At 52.3% G+C, this 27,210-nt stretch overlaps 1 protein-coding gene across 2 annotated transcripts in view; it reads right to left on the bottom strand.

Moving 5' to 3' along the window:
- LGR6 (leucine rich repeat containing G protein-coupled receptor 6) overlaps positions 1-27,210 on the bottom strand; it is a 150,903-nt gene that overhangs the window by 78,585 nt on the left and 45,108 nt on the right. For both annotated transcript variants that reach the window (XM_042015971.1, XM_042015970.1), the window contains exons 2-3: positions 17,050-17,121; positions 6,133-6,204 (exon numbers count right to left, since the gene is read on the bottom strand). In XM_042015971.1, the coding sequence (XP_041871905.1) occupies positions 6,133-6,204; positions 17,050-17,121 (144 nt within the window). The remainder of the gene's footprint in view (positions 1-6,132; positions 6,205-17,049; positions 17,122-27,210) is intronic.

A 27,210-nucleotide genomic window follows, 5' to 3' on the forward strand; every position in this document is an offset into this window, starting at 1 on the left:
CTCACAGCCCGGGCTGTGCTGGGCAGTGCTGGGCAGTGCAGGGCAGTACTCACACCCTGGGCTGTGCAGGGCAGTGCTGGGCAGTGCTCACAGCCCGGGCAGTGCTGGGCTGTGCTGGGCAGTGCTCACACCCCAGGCAGTGCTGGGCAGTGGTGGGCAGTGCAGGGCAGTGGTGGGCAGTGCTGGGCAGTGCTCACACCCTGGGCTGTGCTGGGCAGTGCTGGGCAGTGCTGGGCAGTGCTGGGCAGTGCTGGGCAGTGCAGGGCAGTGGTGCGCAGTGCTGGGCAGTGCTGGGCAGTGCTCACAGCCCGGGCAGTGCAGGCAGGCTGGGCAGCACGGGGTCTGCATGCTCACACAGGCTGGTTGGGGCTTGCTGAGGAATGGAGGGGCAGGGTGGGCCTGCTGCGGGTGTGGGGTCTGCAGCCAAGAGGATGCACCCAGGAATTTTGCCCTCCACGTTCTGGGGTGAGGTTGTGGTTGCACTTGGAATCTTTCCCTGTGGAGTTTGGTGTGGGATTCCTTCTTGGATAGTAAGCACTGCTGTTGCTGCAGCATGTTCAGCCAGGAGTCAGAGTGGGGGCAATCCTGGTTGTGCAGGGCAGCGTTTGGTGAAGGACACCTGTGCAAGGGTGGGACGTCCTGGGGAGCTGTGGCTGCACAAGTCAACCCCATGGCCAGCTGGGATGGATGCTTCCTGGCTGATGGAGCTCCAGCCAGGACACTTGGAGGTGAGAGGCTTCCAGGCAGCTCATGAGGAGGTCTGGAAGGATGGAAAAGTTTCCAGTTTTCCAGATACTCTGATTAAGCAGCATATTCTGCCACCCTGGAAAGCTCCAATGTTGGGAGAGCATGGGCCAAGGAGCTAATTTTGCAAGGGAAGGAGCTTGCAGAGGGGACAAAAGAGCCTGTGGAGTGGCTTCCAAAGATCCTGGCAATGAAGCTTTTACTGAGGAGCATCAGCCTCTGTGGAGAGGATGTGGGTGCACCCACAGAGCAGAGCCCCCGGGAGAGGTGCACTGCCAGGGTCTCTCTGAAAAGGGATGGACCTGCCAGTGGAGAAAAGCTCTGAGCAGCAGCTGAGCATCCACCCCTGTCAGCCTGCACTTGTCTGAGGGGGCTGAGGGGGCCACATCTTGCCTTGCCCTTGGCTGGCTGCAGGCTCCACGCAGGAAGGTCTCAGCCTATTCCCCTGTGGCACGATGTTCTGTTGTAGTGGGGCAGCTTGGCTCTTCCCTGCTCTCTTCCAAGTCTCCACACACCTGCTTGCCTGGGTGTACCCCTGCATGGTTTCTGCACAGGCCTATCTTCATGGCCACTTTCCAGGTGGTTTTTGTGCAGTGAAGCAGCCACAGGAGGCAGAGCCAAGAATCTGGTCCAGGTTCCAGTTCTGGGATTCACTCTGAGGGCAGGGAGAGGACCATCTGCACAGGCGGGTTTGTGGAGGAATTCCCAGGGTGTTTCCCATCCTTTTTTAAACAAACTAATTCTCTGGAAAGACTAGGAAAGCACCAGGCCCCTTGACAGCCCAAGAAGCATGTGAGAGTTTACTTGTGGACCTGCAGATGATTGCAATTAGCCCTAATGCTCTAGCACACTAAAATTAAACTAGATGTAAATTGTTTCCATCCTCAGACACCAGCCTGTCTCCCCAGGGGACACCCCTGTCACCAGGGGTAAAATCTCTGATCCTGATGTGGGTCAGCTCCTGGCTGCCCACAGGTTTCAGCTGCTCATGTTCGGGGCAGCCATTCCCAACTACAGCCTGTCAAACCTCAGCCAGCCTGTGACATCTATAAACACAGTGTGTCCTCAATGTCCCTGTCGCCATCTACTCCAAAACTTGCTATTCCTTGTCTTCATATATGGACAATATGTATTTCCTTACTTACTGCAGCAGCAGCCTTCCCTGAAGGTTTGTGTCCATCCTCACTCCCCTCTCCAGGTTAAGGGACCTCAGATGACTCAATGTTCCTTTGGTTCACCACCAGACCCCTGATCATTCTCACTGGGCTGCAGGAGCCAGTGTTTTATCTCCCCAGCACACCTTGGCTGCAGAAACAAATCCATGTGCAGGACCAGGAGCCCCAGAGGTTGTGCTGGTCCTTGTGGGACAGTTGCCCACCTGGGTGAGGTTTCCCATCCCAGAGGGCTGCAGAGAACAGCCCCGGGATCCCTCCCTGGGGCTGCCAGGCCCCTTGCACAGCATGGAGGGAGCAGCACAGCCCAGGACTATGGACCTGCCAGGGCACACTCACAGCAGCTGCGTGTCCTGCGTGGGCGACACTCATCTCAGAGGGCTCCCAGCAGCCTTGCAGCGTGTCCCCCATGGCAATGGACTCTGGGTGCAGCAGCGAGGCAGCTCCTGGTGCTCGGTGGGCCCTGCCCTCGACCCGTGACCACGGCGAGCGGGAGGGGAGAAGATCCCCCAGGGAGGGGAAGAGGGAAATGAGAGCAGCAGGGTGGTGTGAGTGGGGTACTCCAGAGGAGCTGAGGGGGCAGGCATCTGTGATTGTCAGCGTGCCAGAGGCTTGGAGTGCCCCTTGTGAGCAGCGGGACCCCTGGGGCCCCCCTTGTGCTGCCCAGGGAGCAGCCGTGCACAGGAGCTGCAGGAGGAGGACATGGGCGGGGGAGCCACATCAGCCACACTCTCTTCTAGCACCCCTGGAACCTCTATCTGAGGTTCCCCACAGGTGAGGATTTGGCATTTCCTCACCCTTCTGCCTGTTGTCATCTGGTTGCCGTGCTGCTGGCCGGTGTCCTGCAGGGCAGGTCCCAGGTGGGACGGTGTGGCCTGGCCAAAGCTTGCCCAGCATCAAGAGGAGCAGAAGCCTCACAGCTGGCATCTCAGTGCAGGTGGGTCCCAGCCCAGCAGCAGCCCTTCACTGGCCAGGGAAGTTCAGTGGAAAGCCTGAAGGGTGGTTTGGCCTCTCTGAGTCTTCTTCTGTCTTGATTTTCAGCAGAGCCAGAATGGTTAAATATAAACTCAGTGCTTTGCCTCTGCCTAAAGTGAGGAGACAGGACTTTCCTCTAAGCTCCTGTCCTTTAATACCTGACATCTCAGCATCTCTCTGATGTTTCCTGTCTCATGGGGTCTTCAGATTCCCCTCTCCAGATACCCTCTCTGCTATCTGTGTTGTTTTGGTGGAGATTAAAGTGCAAAGAAAAGCACGTGACTGCAGGAATGGTTACAGTGGCCCTGAGGGAGCAAGGGTTTGGTCAGGATGGGGAGCAGTGCAGTGAGCACCTCATGTCCCATGAAATGCTGTCCTCCCCCAGTGCAGTTGCACAGCAGCCCACAGGACATGGACATAACTGGGGCCAGTCTGGTGCTCCCCAGTTACCCAGCACGCTTCTGTGCACCCTTGTCTCTGCAGTACCCCCAGTGTCCATAACAACAGCATCCTATAAATCACTGCACTTCCCCAGTAGCCCCGAATTCCTCCCAGTCTTTCGGGTTGAAATTTATCTTCTCAGTCTCAGAGCCCCAGGATACAGGGAGATCTTGGTGGAGCCAGCTCAGCAGTGGGTTCTGGCACTCAGCAGGCTTGGATGGGGTACAGAGAGGTGCAGCAAAGGGAAGAAGGGACTGAGTTGTGGCTTGGGAAGAGGGGGAGGGTTTTTGGTCAGTCCCAGGGCACAAGGAGCAGGGTGAGCCAGCCCCATGGTCTCCTCCAGGCTCTGCTCTGCACCCCTGGCCACAACCAGACTCTGAGGGAATACACTTGTTCCCTCTGATTCCTGGAGAGATGGAGCAGATCCTGCTGAGCTGTTGCAGAGCCACCAGCCCCAACCAGGTCACTGCTGTGGTGACCTGAGGAACCTTAATCACAACCTGAAGGAAACACATGGTGGCCTTCACCTGCCTTCTTCAGTACCTTGTGGTTTTCCTCAGTCTTAGGAGAGAAATGAGTGAGAGTCTGCCCCTTGCCAAGAGCCCTTCCGATGTGATTAAGCTCAGTGCTCCTACGATCTGTCCTGGCAACTTTTCTAGACCTGTTCCAGCAATTCCCAGGACCAGTCTATCTCCACCATGTCCCTCGCTGCTGCCCTCACCCTCCCAGTGACAGAGGAATAGGTGGGGGTGAATGGCTGCTTTTCCTGCAGGGTGCAGGGATCTGCCACTGCACTCCCCCAAACACCTCACTCCAGGGGAGCCCACAGAAACACTACAAAAAGGAACCAGAGCATCTCCTATAGTGAGAGCACACAGCAGCACAACACACCCCTGCGGCCAGGCCAGTAAAACCATTGGGGTCTTTGGAAAGGGAAATGCTCCCAGTGACATGGGGTTTGGTAGTGCCCTTGCTTTCAGGAAGCAGGAACTTTGTTAAATAAGAGGTCTATGGCAGGGTCTGGATGGACCAGTCCCTGTAAGCATCCCCTTTCCTCCCCTGACCTCGTGGCTGGGCTAGTGCTCAGCATACCCCCACGGGAAAGGCTGGGGGGGTCAGGGTAAGTGCCAGAGAACAACCAGATCATTAAGATTGGAAAAGCCCTCTGAGATCATTGAGTCCCATCATTAACCTAACACTGCCAGCTCCACCATTAAACCATGTCCCTAAGCAGGCATGTGCTTTAGTTCCAGGCAGGGCTGCAGCCAGAGGGACATGACAGCCCACATGCCACCCGATGTCACCGGGCACAGCCCGGCTGAGAGCAAAGCAGCTCATCCTGCAGCGTGAGGACACCAACTCCGGCTCTCACAAGACAGCCTGGAGCAAGCCTCCCGATGCAGCCGTTTCCCAGATGGAAATGCCCTGATCCTTCAAGCCTCTCCTGACTCTGGGGTCAGTGGGGAGCGTGTCCCTGCTGGTGCTGCCTGGGGCTGGGTGTCAGTGAGCCCGTGTCCTGGGCTTCCACCCTCCCCTTCCCGCTGCAGCTGCCGGGAGCTGCGGGCTCCGGAAGGGAGGCATCGCCCCGGTAACGCTGCATTAGTCCTTACCTGGGCCTGACACAAATAGAATTGATCAAAAGCACCTTTAAAAGCTCCCGTGTCCCCAGAGTAGAAGGCTCCTCTTGTTGAAATTGGGTGGGAGAGCTGCGGTTTTTCCTCAGTTCCTTTGATTTGTTGCCTAATGCAGGGGATGGATAAATCTCTAAGCCCTGAGATTTAGGGCAGGATTCATACTTTACATCTTCAGAAGACGTAGTAAACAGCCTTATACTCTCTAATCCTGGGAGCAGGTTTGTACCTGCTCGCCCTGCATAAACTGGACCAGCTACAACAATTTCACATTGTGGCTGAGTTCAAAACATCCCCTTGGGGATAAAATGTTTATTGCAGAAGATTTTTAAGATGGTTCCTTAGGGAGAAAGGGACTCCCACCTCAAAACCCAGCACAGAGCCTGTGGACTGTCACATGGATACAAAAAGCAGTGTGGCTCCATGCGGCCCGTAGGAAGGTGTGACTGCAGGTGCCACAGTAGAGCCAGCTCAGCTGAGCATGGCTTCCAAAGTTTCCAGAGGAACTTTGTCATTTAGACCTTCCCCACTGGACAGCAGGGGTGGGTGGCCTGCCTGCAATGACCTCTGTTAAGCAGGGTTAGCAGGTCCTAGGCATGGCCTGATGGCTGCAGTGCTCCTGGATCCAGCTGCCTCCATCGCCCCTGAGGTCACACTGTCCAAGGATCCTGCCCTTCCCAGGTCACTCCAGAGCCTTGCACAGGCCTCCCGGGCTGTGAAGAGGTTTGTGGTGAGGACAAGCTGAGCTGGGCAGAGCACAGCCCTTTCCCCAGCACCTGCCAGAATGCAGTACCGGGACCTTTGAGTTGCTCCAACCCAGCCCCAACACAGCAGCGAAGCAGTTTGGGGTGTGGACAGCGCATCTGGGGGACACCACTTGAGGGAGTTTGTTGAGTTTTATATGCAAAATGTGAACCTCTGCAGATTCTTCTGGGGCACGTTGCCACACCGTGTCCTGGGGGGTACCTGCTCACAGTCTGTGGGGTGGGACACAGTTCCCCAGTCACCACGGGGCAGGTTTGCCAGCGTGGGTTTAACATCTGACCCCACACCTCCTCGTAGCTTTGCATCCCCCCAGGATGGCTGCAAGTCCCTGCTCATGGCCAGTGCCAGAGGCTGGGGAGAGGCAGGGACAGGGATTGTTCTGCGGGGAGGAGCAAGTTACTTACAGAATCTTCAGGCTGTAGAGGCCAGAGAAAGCTTCCCCTGGGATCCTGGAGATCTGGTTTCCAGAGAGGCGTCTGCAGTGAGAAGAGGAGCCAGTCATGTGTCAACATCTTTGTGATGACAGTCCCTTGTCTGCAGAGGCTTAACAACTCATGCATCCTGCCACTGTCCCCTGGAGAGGAGGCTGCAGCACCTGAAAGCTGAGCCACAATCCTGAGCTTGGGCAGCTTCTGCACATCATCCTCTCGCACAGCCCGCAGAACAGGCAAAGAAAATCACAACTCCTGCCAGACCTGAATCCAACATTTTCAGCATCCAGAGATGCTCGTGGCTCAAAGCCATTTCCTGGATGGACACAGAGGTCCCCACTCCACAGGAATTACAGCACAGGCAGTGACCAGCCTGCAGACCCTGCCCTACGGAGGCCCTGGCAGAGGGAGTGGAGCAGGGGAGAGCTGTCTCTGCCCCTGCATGGCTCTGGGAGGACTGTCCCCAAATCCTGGCTGATGAATGAGGGTGAAGGGATGGGAGAAGAAGACGAAGTGAGGAGCAGCATCACAGTAGAAAATGAGACATATCTGGGACATAGAGCAAAGAGCAGGGGACAACATTCAGGTCTTACTGAAAGAATTTATTAAAGGAAACCCAGGGGATTTGCCGTTGTACAGCATCACCTGATCTTAGAACTCAAATTTTAACCAGGCCCAGAGCAGGCTGGGGCATTAAAAGGTATTTGCATTTTTCCCTGACATTAGAAACTGCATCACTGTTATCATCAGGGCATGTGGTGGAGCCAGGAGTGAAGTTCAGAACTCCTGAGTCTAGGCTTGACCTGGAGGAGAGGTGAATTTTCTCCTTCTCCTCCTGTTTCACCCATGAGGACAGACATGGACCAACTCTCAGCACCCATCAGCCAGAAATCATAAAGACAGGTTCAGCAGCCTGACTGAGACCCTAAACTGCTACTGAATTTGGGCAAGAAACTTGTCTACTTGACTCGGACTGGAATATTGCATCTCCAAAACAGAGATAGTGAACATCATCTGTGACCAGGCTCATCCTCACTCTCACAGAAAGTCCAAAGAGGTTGGGCACAGACGCTGGCAAAGGCATTCATTAAACTTCTGACAACGCTTGTTCCTTTTGAGGCATTTTCCCCGGGAAGGAGGCAGGTGTGGAGGCTGAGCAGTGCAGCCCCGGTGGAAGCGGAGCCCTTGGGAGCCAGGGCTCTGCAGAGCTCACGGAAGGGACCGCGCTGACGGAGGCACAGCAGCCGTGGGTGGGTGCCCGAGCGCTCTCCCGCTCTGTCTCTCCCCTCGGGAATCTGGAGAAAATTGCTCCCGTAATTAGGCCTCTGACAGCATAAACAGCACAGGGTCGTCTCTTTAATGTGTGTGAGCAGGTTGTAACCTGCCTCTCGCAGCTCATGAGCTGCCTGGCAGGCTGGGCTATTTGTCACTTGGGGGCTGTGATTTGGGGTAATTGCTCCTTTTGATTGCCGATTTCCACATGGGAGGGAGTGTTGTCCGGGAGGCTGGAGTGCTTGCCTGGAGGGGAGGTGTTCCTGCACGGCATCCTCAGCCCGCTCCCTGCATCCGTCCTGCCTGGCTGTGTCTGTCCTCACCTCCCCGGAGCTCCGGGCTGCCCCAGCCTCCACTGCCAGCAGCTTACACGTACTCCCGGCTAAATGTGCCTCTCGGCTTCTTTCCTGGCAGCTCCGCGCCTCTCTGTTCACTTTCCTGGGTGTGTTTGAGTGTTTGCCAGGTCCCTTAAATGGATCTGGGACCTCCAGGATCAGCAGGAGAGGAATGTGAAGCTTAAACGGAGCCCAGGCTGGGGCTGCTGGCCTCAGAACAGGGTGGCGGGGAGCTCCAGGTGCGGGTGGGACACATGCAGAGCCAGCTTGTGGCATCTCAGCACCGCGGGTAACACAGAACATAAGGGGGAAAATCACTCTGTGGTGGATGCCCTGGTTTCACTGGGTCCTGGCTCGGGTGAATTTAGAGGTGCCAAGCATCCCCCAGCCCCAGAGAAGGCACCAGGCCTCACTGCTGCTGCTGTGCCCGCCCTCGGCCATGCTGCCCTGAGACTGTGCCTTGTCCCTGGCTCACCTCTGGCCTCTGGCCCTTCTCTCCATACTTTTACCTCCTCCCTGCCACCGAGGCAGCCCAGCTCCTCTCCCCAAGGTTAGAGGTCCATGCCAAACCAGGAGCAGGCACAAAGGGAGCCACCAAAAGCAGCCACTTCTCTGAAGTCGCCTCTCAGGGCAATTGACAGTGTCATTGGGGTCCAAGATGGGCTCTGCTCACTTCTGTGCAGGGACTGGGAGGTGGGACACGTCTGTTTGTGCACACAGGCTGAGTTTTCACTTTCCTAGAGGGGTGTGTGGCTGGGACATGCACACAGGGCCTGGAGGTGTGGGGTTTGGAGGTTTGCTGGACCTCCCAGGACAGGTGCTGCATGATGCTGGGAGTGGTAGCCAAGTGCTCCAGGCAAAGGAGCACAGCTGTCCCATCTGCCCGAGAGCAGATCAGGAATGGGTGAGTCTTTTGGGGTGTCCTGTCGAGCAGGAAGGGTGGCCTCTGGAAAGGTGTCATAGAACCACGGAACAGTTTAAGTGGGAAGAGACCTTAAAACTCATCCCATTCCACCTCCTGCCATGGGCAGGGACACCTCCCACTGTCCCAGGCTGCTCCAAGCCCCATCCAACCTGGCCTTGGACACTTCCAGGGATCTGGGGGCAGCCACAGCTTCTCTGGGCACCCTGTGCCAGGGCCTCCCCACCCTCACAGTGTGGAATTCCTTCCCAATATCCAGTCTAACCCTGCCCTCTGGCAGTGGGAAGTCATTCCCTGTGTCCTGTCCCTCCAGGACCTTGTCCCAAGTCCCTCTCCATCTCCCTTGGAGCCCCTGTAGGCACTGAGAGGGGCTCTAAAGTCTCCCTGGAGCCTTCTCCAGGCTGAACATGCCCAGCTTCTCCAGAGCAGAAGGGCTCCAGTTCTTGGAGCATCTTCCTGCCCATCCTTTGCTTTCACACCAGTAACTCCTGTGCCAGTTCATGTAAGAGACCCAAGACATAAAATTCTTCCTGTGTGTGACCCTTCCTCTGTCCATGGTCACCTGGCAGTCTTCCAAGTGCTTGGTTCCTTCTGTCCCTCTCACTCAAACTCTCCAGCAATTCCCCTGCTTGGCAGACAGGCACCCATTGAATACATCTGCAGAATTCAGATCCCACAGGAAATGCAGTGAAATGGTTCCTTCCTTTCTATTTAAAATGGAACAATAACATTTGAAGTGAGGCTGTCAGTGCCACATCCCCTGAGACAGCTCTTGATTTACTCCTTCTGTGGAGGAGACTTGAGCCAATAACCCCACCAAGAAGGACAGAGAGGCACTGCCTTTGCCCTAAGCACAGGGAAGAGGAGCTGTTCTTGCAGGGCTGAATTTCTGGTCCACAGCACATGAGCTCAGCTCTAGGCCTGCTCAGGGCTCTTTTTAGGACAGACTTGATTCAGTGGTGTGTCCTGCTGTGCTGAAGTTTACACTGTGCCATAGGGTTGGGAGAAAGAGAAAGCTCTGGATTTGAAGCGACTGACAGAAGAAGGAGAGAAGGGGCAGGTAGAGGGGAAGGGTGGCAGCTGGGTATGGCTGGCTTGCTTCAGAAAGCTCATGGTGGATTTTAGATTCTGCCACCCCCTCTCCCCTTCCACCACTCCCGTGATTTCTGGGAACATTCCTCCAGGCTTTGATCTGCATTCCCAATACACTCCAAGTTGGAACAAACTCATGGTTTACCACCTTATGGTTGCTGCTGTTCAGTTACCACAGGCTCAACCCTCCTGTATCTTGGGCTTCTTGGTCATGCTACAACTTCCATGGCACGCCCAAAGGCTGTGCTGGGCAAGATCGCTCATGTCAGGTGCTCAGGCAGCTCGGTGATGCTCTTATCACTCACATTAGGAGGCAGGAACGTTGCCCATTGGCAGGACAGGACAAACATGTGTGTCCATATCCCAGTGAAATTTTCCCCTTGCCAGACTTTTATTGAGCGTGTCGGCCGCCCCTTTGATCTGCTGCTCCGGCTGGTTTCTCAAGCGCTCACACTCTCGAGGCAGAGTGCCCAGACACTCCATGCTCTTGCCTAAACAGTGTCATCACGCCAAGCCTGGGCCTTCCCCTGGGCACACAGGGGACCACAGGCCCCGTGTCATGCCTGAGTTTGTTCTTGTGCTGGTGCAAAACAGGAATGAAGCCAATTAAGTCAACAAGTGAAAACATGGTACATTTGAGAAAAGGGCCAGGCCTGGACTCTTCCTTCTCACACAGGAATCTGCAGCTGGTCCTAGTCTGGTATCTCCTGAAGATGCCTCTAATGTGGTCTTTGCTGTCTCACTCCATCCCTGAGGAGAAGACTGTGCCTGTTTCTAGCTCTGCTCGCTGTACCCCCCTTGAATGCCTGTTCCAACTCGATAGATTGATCGCATTTGTTCTTTTGTTTATGGTCCTCAAGCCAGTTTTCAACCCACATGAATGTTCATATGCAAGCCAGTTTAGGTTCATTTGCCAAGAAATATTAGTAAGACACAGCTCCTTAATGAACAGGACACTGAACACCTTCACTCCATCTCTTTATATTAGAAACTGCAAAGGTTTTCAGTTTGTTCCCTCCAAATCTTCAGAGCAGTTTTGACTTTTGACTCTACTTTTGGTGCTCCACTCAGGGTACCCCAGAACACAGTTAGTCATATGGAAAGCTGTTTTCAGGAAAATTTGGGCCAGCTATCCCAACTAGGAAGGCTTTTTCAGTTGCTGAACACTCTCCCTGGTCTAAATGGAGTAGAAATAGAATGGGAGTCTCTAAATTTTCAAAACATTTTGAATTTGATTTGGGCAGCTGCAATAACTTGGCCTCATTGGTCAGTGCTCATGATAGACAACCTGTTAGAAGCCCTTCTCTCCTGTCCTCACCTGCACCTTAGCCAGCACTGAGGACAGTCCTCACGCCAGGCACAGGGATGACCTTCGGACGGCTTCATCAGAGGGATTATCCTTTGACACTCTCTGTGCTTTTGCTCACCCGCTGAATTGATGAGCAGCACCATCCTCTGCCAAGGACTGGTGCCAGCCAGGGGGGCAGAAAGTCCTGGATGAACCAGAGATAGTCTCCTTGTTGCCAGCGAGTTGTACCCTGGTGCCTTCTCTGCACAGGAGCTGTGCAGAATCCTGGGGGAACCACAGAGGCCAAGAATTCAGAGCTGCGGCTCTTTAGCTGTGGCCACCTGGAAAGAGAGGGCTGTGCCAGGCAAGGTGACTACCAAGGGAGCAGTGATTCTGCCTCCAAACCCCAGCGTGGCAAAGCCAGGTCATGGCCCTACAAGCATTTATGTCTTTATAAGAGACCTCTCCAGCCTGCTGTGCCATGGAAACCCACCAAAGCTGCTGTCTCAGAAGTCCCCTACTCCAGACATGTTATTGCACTGCTCCAGAAACAGCTTCTCACCATGGTGCCAGCACACATGAGCACTGCCCAGAAATGCCAGCACCCCTTCCATGGAAGAGCTGTCACTCCCGAAGGAGTTGTGCCCCACAGCCAGCAACACTGCAGTGCTGCCTCCTACCAGAGTGGCAGTGCCTTGGAGAGAGACCCTGTGCTGGACGACCCTCCCAGAGGGGGATGTTCCAGATGCCTGGGAGCTGATACGGGGGGTGGGGGTGCTCTAAGAGCAGGCAAGGGCACCCAGGAACAGCGCTGGTGCCCCGTGAGCTGTGGTGGCTCCACTGGTCTCTGGACCCGCATGGGAACAGGAGTGAGAAGGGGGTTCCCTCACAGGCGCAAGGGAGAAGAACAGGGCTGCTGCATTCACATTCCCAGCATACATGCCTGCATTTTGTTTCATTTTGCTTTTGTGCTCTTTCTTGGTCCCCCAGCCTGGCAGAGAGGGCCACGGCGGGTCCTGAGCGTGTGGTCCTGAGCCTGCTGCGCCGCCTCGACGGCACTCCCCGTGACGGTGAGTCCCTCTGCCCGTGGGGCCCGAGAAGAGGCAGGTGAAAGAGCCAGTGGCTGGGAAGGGGTCTGATCTTGCCGCTGTGCCCCGAAGCAAGAGGTGAATGGCAATGAACACCTGCCTTTGGCTGCAGTTTCTCCTCTTGGCACCGAGCGCTCGTGCTTGGATTCAAAGCGCGGTAACAAAGCCCTTGCCGGCGAACACATTTCAACATGTTATTATTCCCAGGCCGGCTTTCAAGATCTCTTTCTATTCCTTCTGTACTGATTGCTCTTGTTTCTCTTGGCTCCCAACTCTGGCTTTTCAGGCTTCATTAACTGGAATTTATTAGCAACTTTAAACAATCTTCCTGCTGCCAAAAAGAGAGAAAGAAAAGAAGAAGGAAAAAAAGGAAAGAAACAAAGAGGAGACATACTTAACTCTGGGCTGCTCCCTGCCTGTGTGAGGCCCAGCTCTGAACACCTCTCTCTCTGCAGGATTTCTTTGGAGGGAAAGTCTGGTGAGTGCCTGGGCTGGGACCGTGCCTGCTCACGCAGCCTCTCCTGTCTCTGGAGGTGGAGGGGGCCAGAGGGGGCACAGACTGGTGCATGGCCACTGAGGGCCCCTCTCCCACTGCCTCTTCAAAGGCAGCTGAGTGTGGAGAATCTGGTCTCTGGGCATCCCCTGAGCATGAGAACTAACTGCACTCACAACACCTTCCTGAGCAGCTCACTGTAAAAACAAACGACTAACAGGGCGCACCTGAGGGCCCGCTCTCATTGCTGGACAGGCACTGGCAGGGAAAATAACTTGACCCAGACCACACAGGGAGTGAGCAGGAGCAGCCCCTGTACCCTCATCTGTGCCCTAACCACAGCACCCCCTCGGATGCCCCGGGGGACACGTTTGGTGTCCAGAGCAGAGATGAGCCGGTGCAGAAATGCCCTGTGGGACACAGCCTGGCTGGGTGCTGGGGTGGCTTGGGTGATTGCTCTGCTGTCCTCAGGACCCTCCCGTGCCACCCTGCTCTTGTTTTTCACTCACAGGCCTCCACCTGGTGTGGGTGTGTGCAGAGGACTGAGGTACTCGGGGCTCAAGTGGACCCAGCAACCTGGATTTGCAGGGCTCCACAGCAGTGAAACCAGGCACATTTGTCCTTGTTGTCCACGGGAAATGTGTGCTTCATCCACCCATTTTGAGAGCTGTCTTCCCCCTTCCCATTATTCCTTTTCCTCGGCTGAATCCCAGCTCCACGCACAAGCTAAGCCCTGAGTCCAGCTGATCTCTGACTTCTGTGTAACTTCACTTTCATGAGGAGCCTGAGATGATGCTAAAATAGAGGAACAGAAAGAGGAGGAATTGTGAAAACACCAGCTCTCCTCCACAGGAGCCTGGGCTACTGGGGCTAAATCTGATGAGAGAGAAAACAGAATCAGAGAATCACGGGCGAGAGCAGCGGGGGAGAAGCGCGAGGAGGAGCCAGAGGAACCTGGGCTTTCTCTGACTGTTGAAGAAGGAAGGGTTATGGATCAAGGACCAGGGGTGTCAAGAGTTCCTGGAATGTTTCTGAGCATTAGATCAAGGTTAAAGTATCCTTAAAATGTAAGAGTTTTCATAGGATCTTGAAAAGGAGATTTGAAAATCTGCTTTGAAATTGGCAATTTTTTTGCTGAGGAACCTCTGATTCTTTTCATAAGGTTCAAGCACCTAAGGCACCTTGGCAATAAAGCAAATATAATCTGAAATACCATTTGCTTTTAGGGCTTTACCCAAACTAAAAGGGTAAATGTTAAGAAGTAACCTGAGGATGAAACAATTTTTTTCCTCTCAGGTTAAAAGAAACTTTAGGGATTGAACAAAGTCCCAGAACATCAGTTTTGGTTCACCTTGAACTGAATTTTGTCAATTTTGTCTTCAGTTGCTCCAGCCTGTTACTCACTTGGCTTATCAAGCATGTAATAGGGAACATTAGAGTGTAGATATTAAACTATCAGAGAGCATCCAAAGGAGGGCAATGAAGATGGTGAAGGGCCTTGAGAGGGAGCCGTGTGAGGAGCAGCTGAGGGCGCTTGTTCTGTTCAGCCCCTGGAGAGGAAGACAAGTGGCAGGCACTGATCTGTCTGTGACCAGTGACAGAACCCAAGGGATTGGCCTGATATTGTGTCAGGGGAGGGAATTGGTCACAGCCCCAAGCCTGACAGAGTTCAAAAAGTGTTTGGACAACACCCTTGGGACCAAGATGTGACTCTTGGGGATGGTGCTGTGCAGGGCTGGAAGTTGGACTCGATGACCCTTGTGGGTCCCTTTTAACTCAGGATATTCTGTGACTTTGTGATGCTGTGTGGAAGGCAGACTGGGGCCATAATGCCACCCAAAATCCCTGGGGATGAGAAACCTCCTGAAGGTTTCCATCTAACAAAAGACAGACACTTGCAGCAAGGATGAGCTGCAGCAGAGTCCTCTTCACTGTCAGTACTTCCCTGCCTGGAGGGGGACAGGCAAGAGGGCAGACAGGCAGGTCTTCCTTCTCCCCAGGAGACACTAACACTGGGATACCTGGATCTGGGATATCTGGATTGTCCCTTACTGCTCAGCAGGGGTTTCTGCTCTTCACTCACTTGGCATGTCCCAGCATGGGCAGTTCTGCCATGGGGATGAAGACAAAGGGCTTGGTCTCATGTGCTACGTGTCACCCTGGCAGACATTGGGAATGGGTCCCAGGTAGATGAAATCAGCAGAGATCTGAGCTGTGAAATCTGAACAAACTTCCCTTGAGGATGTCTAAACAAGCAGGATTTGTTTGCTTGATTCTCATGCGTGTCCTGGCACAGAGGGTGATCCCAGCCTGAATGTCATGGTCCTGATGTAATGTTGTGGGATGAAAATTCGGTAAAGATAGAAATGAAAAGAGCAGGGGAAATGCCAGGCAAGTTGCATTACTGGTCAGTGCCAGCCCTACGAACTCTGTACAAACTGTCCCTGTCTAGCTGTTGTTATTGAAAGAATCAATTTTAATTCCCCATAACATAAAATCCTTCCTTGCTTGATTTCATATAAATTACTTGATTTCCATAAATAGGATTACTGCCTTACTGCTATCAAATTCACGCTGGCACTTTGCTGTGCATAGATACATGGTGCTGCAGTTTGCATTTCTTCCCCTCAGTGTGATGTTAGTCCTTTCCAAAGGAGGATATGTGGCACTTTGAACCTCTAGTAAAATGTTATCTAACAACTTCCAGTTATTTTTTCAGATTTTCCTCTTTAAATTTTTCCCCTTCTCCTGTTTCATTCATAATTATTTTTGGCTGTGGGAAGCTGGCTCTCTTGGAACCTATGAATATTTATTCATTGCTGGTTGGGGCTGCTCTGTTTGTACATGACGTAACCAGGACACGGTTGCTTGCAGCGAGACAGCTGCTAATTGTACACAGCAGAGTCTGGTCTGTGTGTGAGAAAAGCCTCAGTACCCCCAGTGAAGGTGGTGGGGGTCCACACTTCGACATGGATGTTGACAAAATGAAAAGAGAAAGGCTGCAAGATAGATGTAAAGTGGTGAAGAGCCCACCTTCTGTGGGCAGCTCTGGCTCCAAAGCCAAAACAGGATCAAAACTGCCTCCTTCTCAGCCTGTAAATGCCTGCTGGGGAGGGGGGCTTGGGTGGCTGGGGTCCTTAAACTCTAATGAATTTAACATGCAGACAGATGATGATCAGTTGCAAGATCATTTGAAGTCAAAACCCTATAATATAAAACCATAGAATCATGCAATGATTTGCAGGGACCTTAAAGCTCCCCCTATCCCAGCCCCTGCCATGGGCAGGGACACCTTCCACTGTCCCAGGCTGCTCCAAGCCCCATCCAGCCTGGCCTTGGACACTTCCAGGGATCCAGGGGCAGCCACAGCTTCTCTGAGCACCCTGTGCCAGGGCCTCCCCACCCTCACAGGGTGTGAGGGTGATGTCTGTAATTCTGGCATTTTGGAAAATACCATTTTTGAAATGCCAGTGTTGTGCCTTGCGGTGGTGGCAGGATCTGATTCAGAGAAGTGAAAGTGTTTCATTTAGGCAGATTAAGTTGCAGTAACTGTTACACACGCAGTGAGTTTACAACACACATCAAATGCAGCATTAATATTGGTATTTCATGCAACGCAATAACAGTGTTTTGAAGAAACTGTGTTTTCCAACAGAAGCTGTTGTGTTGAGAGTACCAACAGCATGAGAATAACACCTGGAGGTATTTCTCATGGTCAAGTGGAGTAAGACCATACAGGTGCAATTTACTCATGCAGAAATGGTCAACCTCAACATTCTGCCCCCTGGGCTCCCATTTTTGGGGTTCACAAAGGATTCCAGTGGTTTCTTGTGCTGCTGGTTAATTTTCACACTTTCAGAAGTGGGGCCACTCCTTCACTGACACACAGCCACATGCTGATCCCCAGGACTGGGATTGCTGCTGTGTCTGTCTGCTCAGACCTCAGTGCACACTGGTGCATGGTGGGACACCTCAGCCTCTCGGGAAAACTTTTTGGACTTCAGTTTTCCAGGGCCGGTTCCATCTGAACCGCAAAGCACCCAGGTGTTAACGTGTCTCTGGGCTGCAGGAGGCTGTGAGGGGGACCCTGTCTGCAGAAGGGTGAATGAAGCTCTCTGCTGGCTCTGCTCCAGGGCACAGTGTTGATTTTTGAACAGGAGATTAGGTCCTCTTTTATTTTGGCTTTTGGCACATGCATCATCTCAGCCTGAAGGTGACGACCTCAGCGAAACCCCAAAGCTAGAGCAGCAAAGAAACCCTGTCCCGGCATGCTGTCTGCTCCCATCTCAGCCTGCAGCTGCAGTAGCAGCACTGGGGGCTGTGACCAGTGCTGCAGGACCCTCTGCAGCGTCCCCCAGTCCCCCAACCATTCCCTGCCCCCCCGGCCGTCCCGTACTCACAGCTCCTCCAGGAAGCGCAGGTGTTGGAGCGCGCTGGGCTGCAGCTGGCTGATGTTGTTCATGCTCAGGTCTCTGGCAGGAAGGAAAGACAGAGGTTTCTGATCAGTCACTATGCAGTGGTTTGCACAGAATAAACCTCAGTGCCAGGCTCTGTCCCCTCCCTGCAAACAGCATTTCAGCATTAACATTTGATCACAGCCCAGGCTCTGCCTGCAGAGGGATGGAGAGGAGTCGCCAGAGAGAGCTGGCTCCTTCAGGGTGGTCTGCCTGAGCTTCTCCGAGTTATGAAGCAAGTTAGGACATTTCCCAACAGCACAAGCAGTACTGCTGTCTCACAATTTTTGGAGAGTGAACAGGAAGCCCTGTGACACTGCAATAGGACAGTATGTCCTTGGATCCAAGAGCATCTCTCTGTCACCATGGGCATGCCAGCCCCCACAGGGAGCTGTGGACAGACAGCTGCTTTTGAGGAGACAGCAACCCATGGGAGAAGGGGTACATCCCATTGGACTGGCTTTCTCTACACTGTACAAACTAGAGAGCCACACCAGGACTGAGGGGCAGAGGTTGGCTCTGTGGGTGACAAACTGAGGTTAGGAGGTGGAAGGAACCTGGATGATTGTGCTTGTCTCACTCTGTGCCATCTCCAGCTAAAGGCTCATCTCCCCTGCTCAGAGTCTGATAGGCCCTGCTGGAGGAGGCTGTGACCCCAAAGGGTCCAGGGTGCTGCTGAGTCTGAAGCCCTTTGCACATTACAGGGTCACTGTGAGCTGCCTGTGCAGAGCTCTCCTCATCCCAGGGCATGAGAGGAGCTGGGTCTGTACTGAGTGATTCAATACACAGGCTGCTGTTCAGAAAAAATAAGGATGTTTCTGGGCTCCAAAGCTGTTCTTGAGGTCCGATACCTGAGAGCTGCAACCCTGCCCTCATGAGCAGCTGAAGGAACTCATGCTGCTTACCCCAACCTAGACCAGGCTGTGGCCAGGTGAGCAAGGGAGCATTGACCTTTAAAACTAAGCTGGGGCTGAATGAAAAGCTGGTGTGGTTAAAAGCAATGGGAATAGATGGGTGTATCCCCTCCTGAGCAAAGCAATCCTGGGCAGTGTCATCTGGGGTGCTGGGGAGCCCCGTGTGAGGCAGAAGGGGCTGTTCTTTGTCATCGTGCACAGACAGGGCCCAGCTCGGCTCTCCAGAGCTCAGGCTAAATAGCAGAGGCAGATGGGTATGATGGGAAAGTGAAGAGAAACAGCAACAAAATAAAGGCAATTTACTTTACTCGTTCCTTCTGTAAATCTCACAGACTTGTGAGCCTAGGGAGGGAGGTTCCCTGTCCTCCCCGTGTCACTGGGAATATCTTGGCATTGGAAGGAGGCTTGTGCCAAGGGCAAGGACAGAAGCATGAAGGAGAAAAGACCCTCAGGAGAACCCAGGAATACAAGAGGGACCTCTCTGAGCTGCTCCATCTGCTCAGAACACCTGAGATCCCACAGGTCACATATCAAATGCTCTGGAGCATCTCAGCTGGCTTTGGGCTCTGGAGACGAAACTGCTTCACTGAAAAATGAGTTTATTGAAAAATTTACTGAAATGCATTTGTATTCCTCAGTAAAAGAATGCCTGAGTTTTTCTGGTAAAGAGCAGAACACCTGGGGGTATAGGCTTCTGCATTTTGTACCATTTTCCACAAAAACACCCAAACCACCATGTTCTGACCAGCTCTGTTTGGCATTGGTGGAGGCAGGTGACACATCAGGAAGATTGGGAGCTGCCTTTGCATATTCTCTGGAGAGGTGTCCTGTGACAAAATCAGGAGCCCTTTGTGAGCCCTTTCATGAGCCCTTTTGAAAATACTCCTGGCAAAGTTTGTTTTTTTCTTTATAATTTTCTCTTCTCCAAAGAAGTGGTAGAAAACTCGCCAAAAATCTATGAGAATTCAGAATTCTGTTTTCAGGATGAGTGCAAAAAGAAAATTGCCTGCACTGTTCTGTGTGCAATGCTGCATTCTATATTATGGTGATCCCGGGATACAGGGGTTAAAATATTATTTTGTGCTGCTTCTATTTTTATTTTTAAACCCCCAAGGGCAGTTGCTACTTAGCACCCATTAAAACATCTTTTTTTCCTACATCAAAGTGTCTCCTGTTTGTGTTGTAATGAATCTGTCTGATGTTTTGACATGTTGTGGAACAATGTGAAAATAACGAAAAATAATGTAAAATGAAAGACTGGGAAAGAAAACACTGATCTGAAACATCCAAGATCTCCTCGAAACTGTGGGGCATGTTCCTTAAGTTGCCTTCTGCTGGCAGTGTAGAGAATACTCCTTGCTGGCTGCAGGAAACACCTTCCAAGCCTCCTGGAACTGCCTTTTTTGTGCCCAGGTGCTCCCCGGGCATGGGGGGGACAGTGCCTACCCCACGTCCTGGGTGGGTGGTGGCTGCAGGGATGTGCAGAGCCCCGCATCAGTCCCAGGCAGCATCAGGGCTGTAGGTGGCTGAGGATATGGGAGGTCAAATATCATTTAGAATCACAGAATCACAGAGTGGTTTGGGTTGAAAAGGACCTCAAAGCTCATCCTGTTCCACCCCCTGCCATGGCAGGGACAACTTCCACTATCCCAGGTGGCTCCAAGCCCCGTCCAACCTGGCCTTGGACACTTCTTTCCTCCTGCCCTGATCCAGACATAAAAGGAACAAAATACACTGGTTTCTGAAGAAATCTTCCAAAAGGCAGAGGAGAGATACCATTATCCCCTCACTCTGGCAGCCTTGCAGCTCCACAGCACATGGTTTTTCTTTAAAAGCCCCCCTTCCCTCCCTCTCACCGTCCTGCAGCCCTGGGGCTCCTGGCCACGGGCAGGTCTGAGACAAGGGGCTCTCTCCCATCATCTCTTTGGGCAGTGAAGGAAAATCCAGCCTGTATTTTCAAGGTTGTTACACAGGAAATATTTAGAGTCATTCTATTTAAAACTCACTGATGTTTTGGCTGTTTGAACACTCTGGTGGTTTGCAGCCCTGCAAGACTCAGGTGTAACACATCCACACTGACAGCCCTGAAAAAGGGACCCTGAAAGTGCAAATCCTGGCAGTGGTTTGCCAGCTAATGAAGAGCAAGGCAAAGGTTCCAGGGACTCAGTTTTGCCATCAACTCTCCAGCGTGACATCCTGCAGGGATCCCCCACCAGCTCCTCCAGAGCAGGGGACATCACACCCGACTTGGCGTGGTGGAATTCCTGGCCTGGCCTTGCTGTGAGGACAGCATGGAATGTGCAAATCGTGTGAAGGAAGAGCAAATTCCTCCAAGGGCTGGAAATAAACTTCCCAAGCACAGCCCTGGATCCGGTGATTTTTCTAGCCACAAAAGTACGAGATGTTTCTGCACAGGCTGTCCATGCTTGTGTGAAAGCTGAGGCACAGGATTCTTGCCTGAAGTGTTGTGGGAGTAAATATTTGACTTATTACTCATGTAAAGGTGTTGTTGACTTGTTGCTGTGTTTTCCCAAGCTCGTGCTTTTCCTCTTAGTAAGGTTTCTTATGTTATGTACATCCCCAGCACATGCAAGGGTGGAAATGCTTCCTGTCAGAGCAATCAGAGAAGCCGTTTATCTCTTCAGGTGTTTGGGGGTGGTTACTTCAGTCAGCCACATTTAGTTAATTTAAAAGGAACCCACGGTATTTGAACCTTGGCGGATTATTTTTTTCTGCAGCATCCAGCAGAAGAAATAGGGATTCATGGACTAAATGGGTTAGGAACTCCTCTGACCTTTCTCAGCTGTGTCAGTGACTTTGACTTTCCAAGCTGGGGCTCTCTTCTGAGTGACAAGCACCCAGGGAAGCCAAATGAGTGCTGGGTCTCTCAGGTCTGTGCACGGCTCCTGTCATTTGCACTGGAGAAACCATTACAAAGGTGAGGTCTGTACCACAGCAGGCAGTACAGAAATGCACAAAGAAAGTGATTCAAATCCCAAAGTCCCTTAAAGTCTAAAAGAAGTTAGAAAGGCAGGAGAAGAAATGGGCTGCTGCAGCTTCACCCAGGTTTGCAGTGTAGGACCTGCAGAGGAACTGTTCAGATTCTTGCCTTTGCGTCCATGACACCTCACAGCAGTGGTGCCATCCCTCTCCTGCCCCAGAGCTCCCCTGTTCCCCCTTCCCCAGTGACTGGCCTGTCTGTCCTCTCTACAAGATATGAAATAAAAGCAGGAATTCTTCTGCTGTCAAATCATCCTTCATGGCTGTGGTCTGGAATGCTGCCAGTAGAGTGAACTACTTTACTACTCCCAAAACTGAAACTCTGCTCTCGTACCACCCTGCTTACCCAAGAAGCAATGTCTTTTAATGTTTCTTGCATTAGGTGTAGAAAATATCTGTACTTTCAAATGGCACTGCACTGAAGCCATCATGGCTATAATTAGTGTGATTTAACTTTCCCCCCTTCCCCAACTAATTCTAAACATTTATCGTAAGCATTTCTAACTTGTACCTGCAGGAAAACTGAGACACAGTTCATGGAAACTGAGCTCATGTGATTCAGCCTTAGACCTTACAACTCCTCTGGCCCTCGAGGGGTTCCTTAAATTATTTTCTTTGATGTCACCTTCTTTCATGAACAACCTTTGATTATTCACTGATTAGCTGATCTTCCTTACCAAAACATGAGGTGACACACACACTGTTCTGGGTTCCCTGGTGGGACTGCCTGCCACGCTCTCCACCTGTGCTATGAGATGGTGACCACAGAGTTTTAGCTCAGGGATGATAGGAGCTTTAAAGATCAAAGGGGTTTACCTTTGGCTCGGGCAGGCTGTGGTGGTGCGCTCTGAGCCACGGAGCCGTGGATGTCACCGTGGGGAGTGCGCAGCCCCGGGGGGAGAAGGCAGAGAAAGCTCCTGCAGGGCTTTGTGGACGTGCACGCTCTGGGCCAAAGGGGCAGGTTCTTATGCTGCTGTAAGGGGGCTGCACGAAGGGCATCATGCAATACTTGCCCGAGACAGGCCTAAGCAACGTCCCCAGGACGCTCCTCTAGGGACAGCTGGGTTGATGCCTCTCACGAACTCAAGATGTCTAAAAGCTGCCCACAAAACTGGGGAAAGATGAGCCCTGCCCATGAGCCCCAAAGCTCCTGACATGCGTCTTCCCAGGCACAAAACAAAGTGCTTCCCCAGAGATGCGCTGCAATGGGAATTAATGCAAGCAGAAGTCAACAGACCCAAAGCAACGCAGGCTGAAGCCCCACTAGAGTAACACAACAGGACCTCAGCCAGGAGGGTGTGAGGGTGAAACTGCAGGGATAAGGCTTTGGCTGAGGCCAAGCAGAGAGACCTCAGAGCCAGATGTGCATTTGGCCATAGAAAATTGCACACAGCTGGCAGAGATGCTGTCCTGGGGGACATCACAGGACAGATGTCCTACAGAAACAGCAGCTCCGACCTGTGGCTGGGAGAAGACGCTCCCCAACCACCTCAGTCTACTCCGAAGGGGCAGAAAGTCTGGTCCTTAGCTTCAGCCCCCTGAGGTGCCCTCCATGGGTCCCCCTGCCACTCAGCAGACTGAGAAGCCTGTGTCCTCCTGCCCTCACAGCTGCCTTCAAGAATTTTGTTCTGCAAGGTTTCTGCAAGCTCAGGTTGTTGTTCCTGGACCTTCACAGAGCCTGCAGTGGGTACTCCATGGGCTTCTGGTTTCCCTGCTACCTCAGAGAAATCCAATGCATCTGGCTACAGCTGGAAGTGGTGACAGACATGGCCCAAGTCACTGGACAAGACTTTCAGTGTTTTGGGAAATGGCCCTCTTGCTCCCTGTGTGTAAGGAGGCAAAGTCACCCCAAAGGACATATCTGACTGACATCCTGGTTTGAGCCTACAGGAAGCTACTAAGAATCCCAGATGGTGACTGTCTTCTCAATCCCCAAATTGCTCTGCTAGATGAGTATGTTCATGTTTTTCAAGATGTTCAGGATATTAATGTGCTCTCTTCCCAGCACTGGCTCAACCTAGCTCCTCTCACTTTTGGTGCTGAACATGTGGCTTCCTGGACCATAAAAAACACCTTCCTTACACTCAGGCAGGTGAGCAGAAATTTTTGTGATTGCGAGGAGAAGCTAATGACCTGGTATCCTCTTCATTAATAAGTTGCACAGTTACAGCATTAAGGCCTCTGAGTCCAGCAGTCTGGTTTCTAGGGGGACTGAACAAACCAGACCGAAATTCCCATCCTTATCCTGGAAAGGCCCAACACTAGGCCTGTTCTTGTAAGGCATGAAACACCCCGAAATCACTGAGCACTGAGCACTGTCTCTGCCTCTCTCCTGGCCACTCTCATTAGCATCCAGTAAAAATGCACAGTTACACCACCAGAAAAGAAGCCCAAAGGCAATAAACGATGGTTTCAGAAATACTTCAGATTATACTAGAATGATTCATAAAGGTTCTCACTATCTCTTTTCCTCTTTATCTTGAAATCTCCTAGGTCACCACAAAATGCCTGAATTGCCTGGGGCAAAGCTGGGTCTGATGATAGAATGGTACCTGGAGCCATAGAACCAGCTGAAATTCTTCCTAAAAGCCTGCAGGTTGAAAACTACACTAAAGGTACTCTCCATAAAGAGACAGAGAAAGGGAAGATAAAGAGATCAAAGCAGTAAGAGCTCATTTGCATCACACCATATCTGGAGGCACCAGCACTGCTTCAATCCCATATCACTGCAATGGGCAAGAGCAGAACGTGTTTCTACTCCCACCTCTCCACGCTTGAAAATAGATCAGTCATCTTAGATCATCCCCCATGTGTAGGCCCTATCCCAGATCTCCACAATATTTCGATAATGAAGTCTCAGCCAAGGCCAGTTTGCCAGGGTGGGATTAAGCCCATTCCTGCACCAGAAGGTCTTTAGAAGCAGGGTCTGTGCAGCGAGAGCTGTGACCCTTAGCAAGCACAGCTCTGATGCCACTCTGGCTACTGCTCCTGCATCTCCTCCCGTCCCTGCCCTGGCTTTGCACCGTGTCAGGTGCCCTCCAGCATGGGAGCAGAAAGGGGCTGAGCAGGGCAGTGATGCGTTTGTGCTCCTGGGAAAGGCTGGTGTGAGAATCAGAAGTAATCACTTTTAGAAACCCTCTGCCAGGTCAGGGCTGTCAGTGGATCCCATCCCACCCCAGGGCCCACAGGGTCTGCCAGGGGAAGAGCAGAGGAGACAGGACAGTGTGAGGTGCAAGCCCAGGGCAGGCAGACAGGCAGGGACTCGGCAGAACAGGCTGCAGCCACATGGAGGAGATAGGGCTCCTCAGCCACTGTGCCACGGGGCAGAAATGACACTTGGGGCAGAACACAAGGGCACTCTTTCCAAACAGGCAAACCGTGAATTTTGTTAAGTGTGTCATAGAATCATGGAATCATAAAATATCCTGAGCTGGAAGGGGCCCACAAAGATTGAGTCAGCTCCCAGCCCTGCACAGGACAGCCCCAACAATCCCACCATGTGCCTGAGAGTGCTGTTCAAACACTTCTTGAACTCATGGAGATTTTTCTCCTGGGCTCTGTCTCCTGTCTGTAGCTGTCCAGGCTCCTGAGGAACACGACAATCCCAGGGGAGCAGATGGCCTGTCTGGCTGGATACAGCTCTGAGGAGCACAATGGGCATTGACATCTTCTGGCCTGCAGGTGTACGAGTGCCGTGCTGCTTTCCGTGCCCACACACACGGAGCTGGAGATGGGGAATCTCACACACCAAACCGAGGGGCAGGCTGATGGAGCCTCCTGCCATTCCCTCTTCCACCTTCCAGACAGAGCAGCCAGTGCAGCAGCCTGCTTTGAGTTGGATGTTGGGCAAGAACCACAATTTTTCTTTTCTGTTAGCATTCTGCAAGTTCATGTTTTTGGTGATTCCCATGAAAGAGAAGTCCAGAAATAATTGGTTTGGGTTGATCAAAATAATAACAACCATGTTGTTTTTTCCCCCGCTCCAGTGTTGACATAAAAAAAAATCATCCCACAAAGAACATTCTAAGCCAAAAGTCATTTGAAAAGAAGAATACTTTCTGTCCAGAAAATGTCCAAGCAGGGCTTCTCAGCCTCTTTAAAACTCCTTTTCCATGTTAGCTTCACTTAAAAGGATTCAGAGTGGGCAAGTGGATGAGCTGGGTCAACCTTAACACTTTCATTAGTGTGAGCACATCAAATCTAAAAGAACTTCTAAACTAAAAAAAAATATTGGGGCATGAATGAGAGCAAGGAACACCATTTTAAAGCAAGAAAAATAAGACTGCAAGTATATGTCCTTTCTTCCCACCATGTCCTTTGGAGCAGCCACAGCCCAGCAACATCCTGACTTTTGGCAACTTAATGGTCTCCACTAGATCCCTGAAAAGAACCTCACATTCCCTTGTGTCCAGAGTGTGGGGTTGTTCCCTGTCCTTCTCCACATCTCTGCTGCATTTCAGGTCCCCACTTGCCAGGCCTTTTGGGGACAAATTCCTCCTGTGTGAGGAGTTATTCTCTTAACACCCAGAACAGCTACCAGGGAAAGGTGAACTCTGGAGCATCTTCCTCTTTGCTGCCCAGCCAAAGCTTTTTGAACAAGATAACGAGCCGTGAACAGCAAACCAACACAACTGATGCATCCACAGCGTTCCCCCTGCAAGTGTCCTTGAAACCAACTGAGTGTTGGAAATACGTCCCCTCCCAGCTGCTGCAAGAATTCACCCTGTTCTGGATGGAACCAGGACAGCAGGTCAAGGTGAGCCCAAGGTGGCTGCAAGCCACAAAGCTGTTCTAGGCAGCCAGAAGCTCCCTGGCAGAGGCTGCTGCCAGCAGGCTGGAGCTGTTCTGGTACCCGCAGTACCTCAGAAGGCAGCTGATCCACCGCAGCCTGCCCTGCCTGCTCCATGTCCTGCCCACACCTCCAAGACCTCTGTGGGCAGTGTACACCAGTGTGCAGAGTAAAGGCATTTACAGCCCACCTTGTGCCAACCTGCATGATGGTCAAACCACTCCTGGAGCCCACATGGTGGGAACAGCAAGGAATTCCTGTGGAGATATTCCTGGGAGAGTAATGATCCACCTGGAGTGCAAGGCTTGTTGAAGCACATCAAAAAAGCAGACAGGGATGAAGCAGGCAGATCCCAGGAGATGGATCAGGGTGTAAGGATCTGGGTCAATGTACACTGCAGATAGCAGGACTCCTCTGCTTGCAAGAGATGAGTGAGGAGGGGTGTGACAGAGAGGATGATGCTGGTTTGATGCAGTAGGAGGATGCACTTTTGATGTACAAATTGCTGGTAAAGAATCTTACAGAGTGTCTCTGTACAGACACAAGACAAAGCCACAAGACGAATTTACAAAGAATAAATCTGTGACTATTCGGGGTGATTGTTCAGTGCTACATCTGGCTCCAAGGTGCCTAAATCACTGATTCCAGGACCAGCCAGTGGATCCAGACAGGTTGAGGGCAACATAGAAGCAGAGGTTACTGGAAGTTGTCTTCTTGTTGCTCCCAGAGGCTCTTGGTGAGTTTCCATGAGCAAACACCTGGGAGTGGCGGGCTGGCTGTGCTGGATACCTCGCAGGACCCGAGTGCTTCCTGAGCACGTCCTTGACTGGGACTGGCTTTTGGACCACCAGCTTGGTACCCATGGGCAGTTCAGAGAATCTGCTGAGAGCTCTGGTTCTCCTTTCAGGGGCAGGCTGGGGTGAAGACGGTGTGGTTTGCACACACCTGACACAGATGTGCTTCCAGCTGCAGATCAGGGGCTCCTGTAGCCACTGTCACCCACATCCTTCCTTCGATTGCATTGATTTACCAAAATATGGATAAGGCATGAGGTCTGTACAAAGTGGATTTGGCCCCACATATTCTGGAAAAGTATCCATTAGAAGTCTAAGGAAAGGCAGTATTTGAATTAGGGAAAAAAGCTCTCTGAATACTGAGTTCCACCTCTCCTGGAGAGCCAAAAGCCCTACTGGACTCTTTCTGTGGTGCCCACCATTAATTTGTGCAAGAGCTCCTTGCACATCTGGCCCAGAGCAGCCACCTCTGTCCTGTTTCTATTCACTGCACACATGCCCCCTCTGCTGCCAGCTCTGACCCACCCAGGGCTGTCCAGGAATCCCTGCAGCCAATGCCCCTTGTCTCCAACCCCTCTCCACTGACTTCCAGACCACAGAGAGCCGACGG

This window comes from Corvus kubaryi, unplaced genomic scaffold, assembly GCF_017639235.1.
Source record: "Corvus kubaryi isolate FWS band 111438036 unplaced genomic scaffold, C.kubaryi_AGA036_p1.0 split3-37355, whole genome shotgun sequence".
Classification (NCBI taxonomy): Eukaryota; Metazoa; Chordata; class Aves; order Passeriformes; family Corvidae; genus Corvus; species Corvus kubaryi.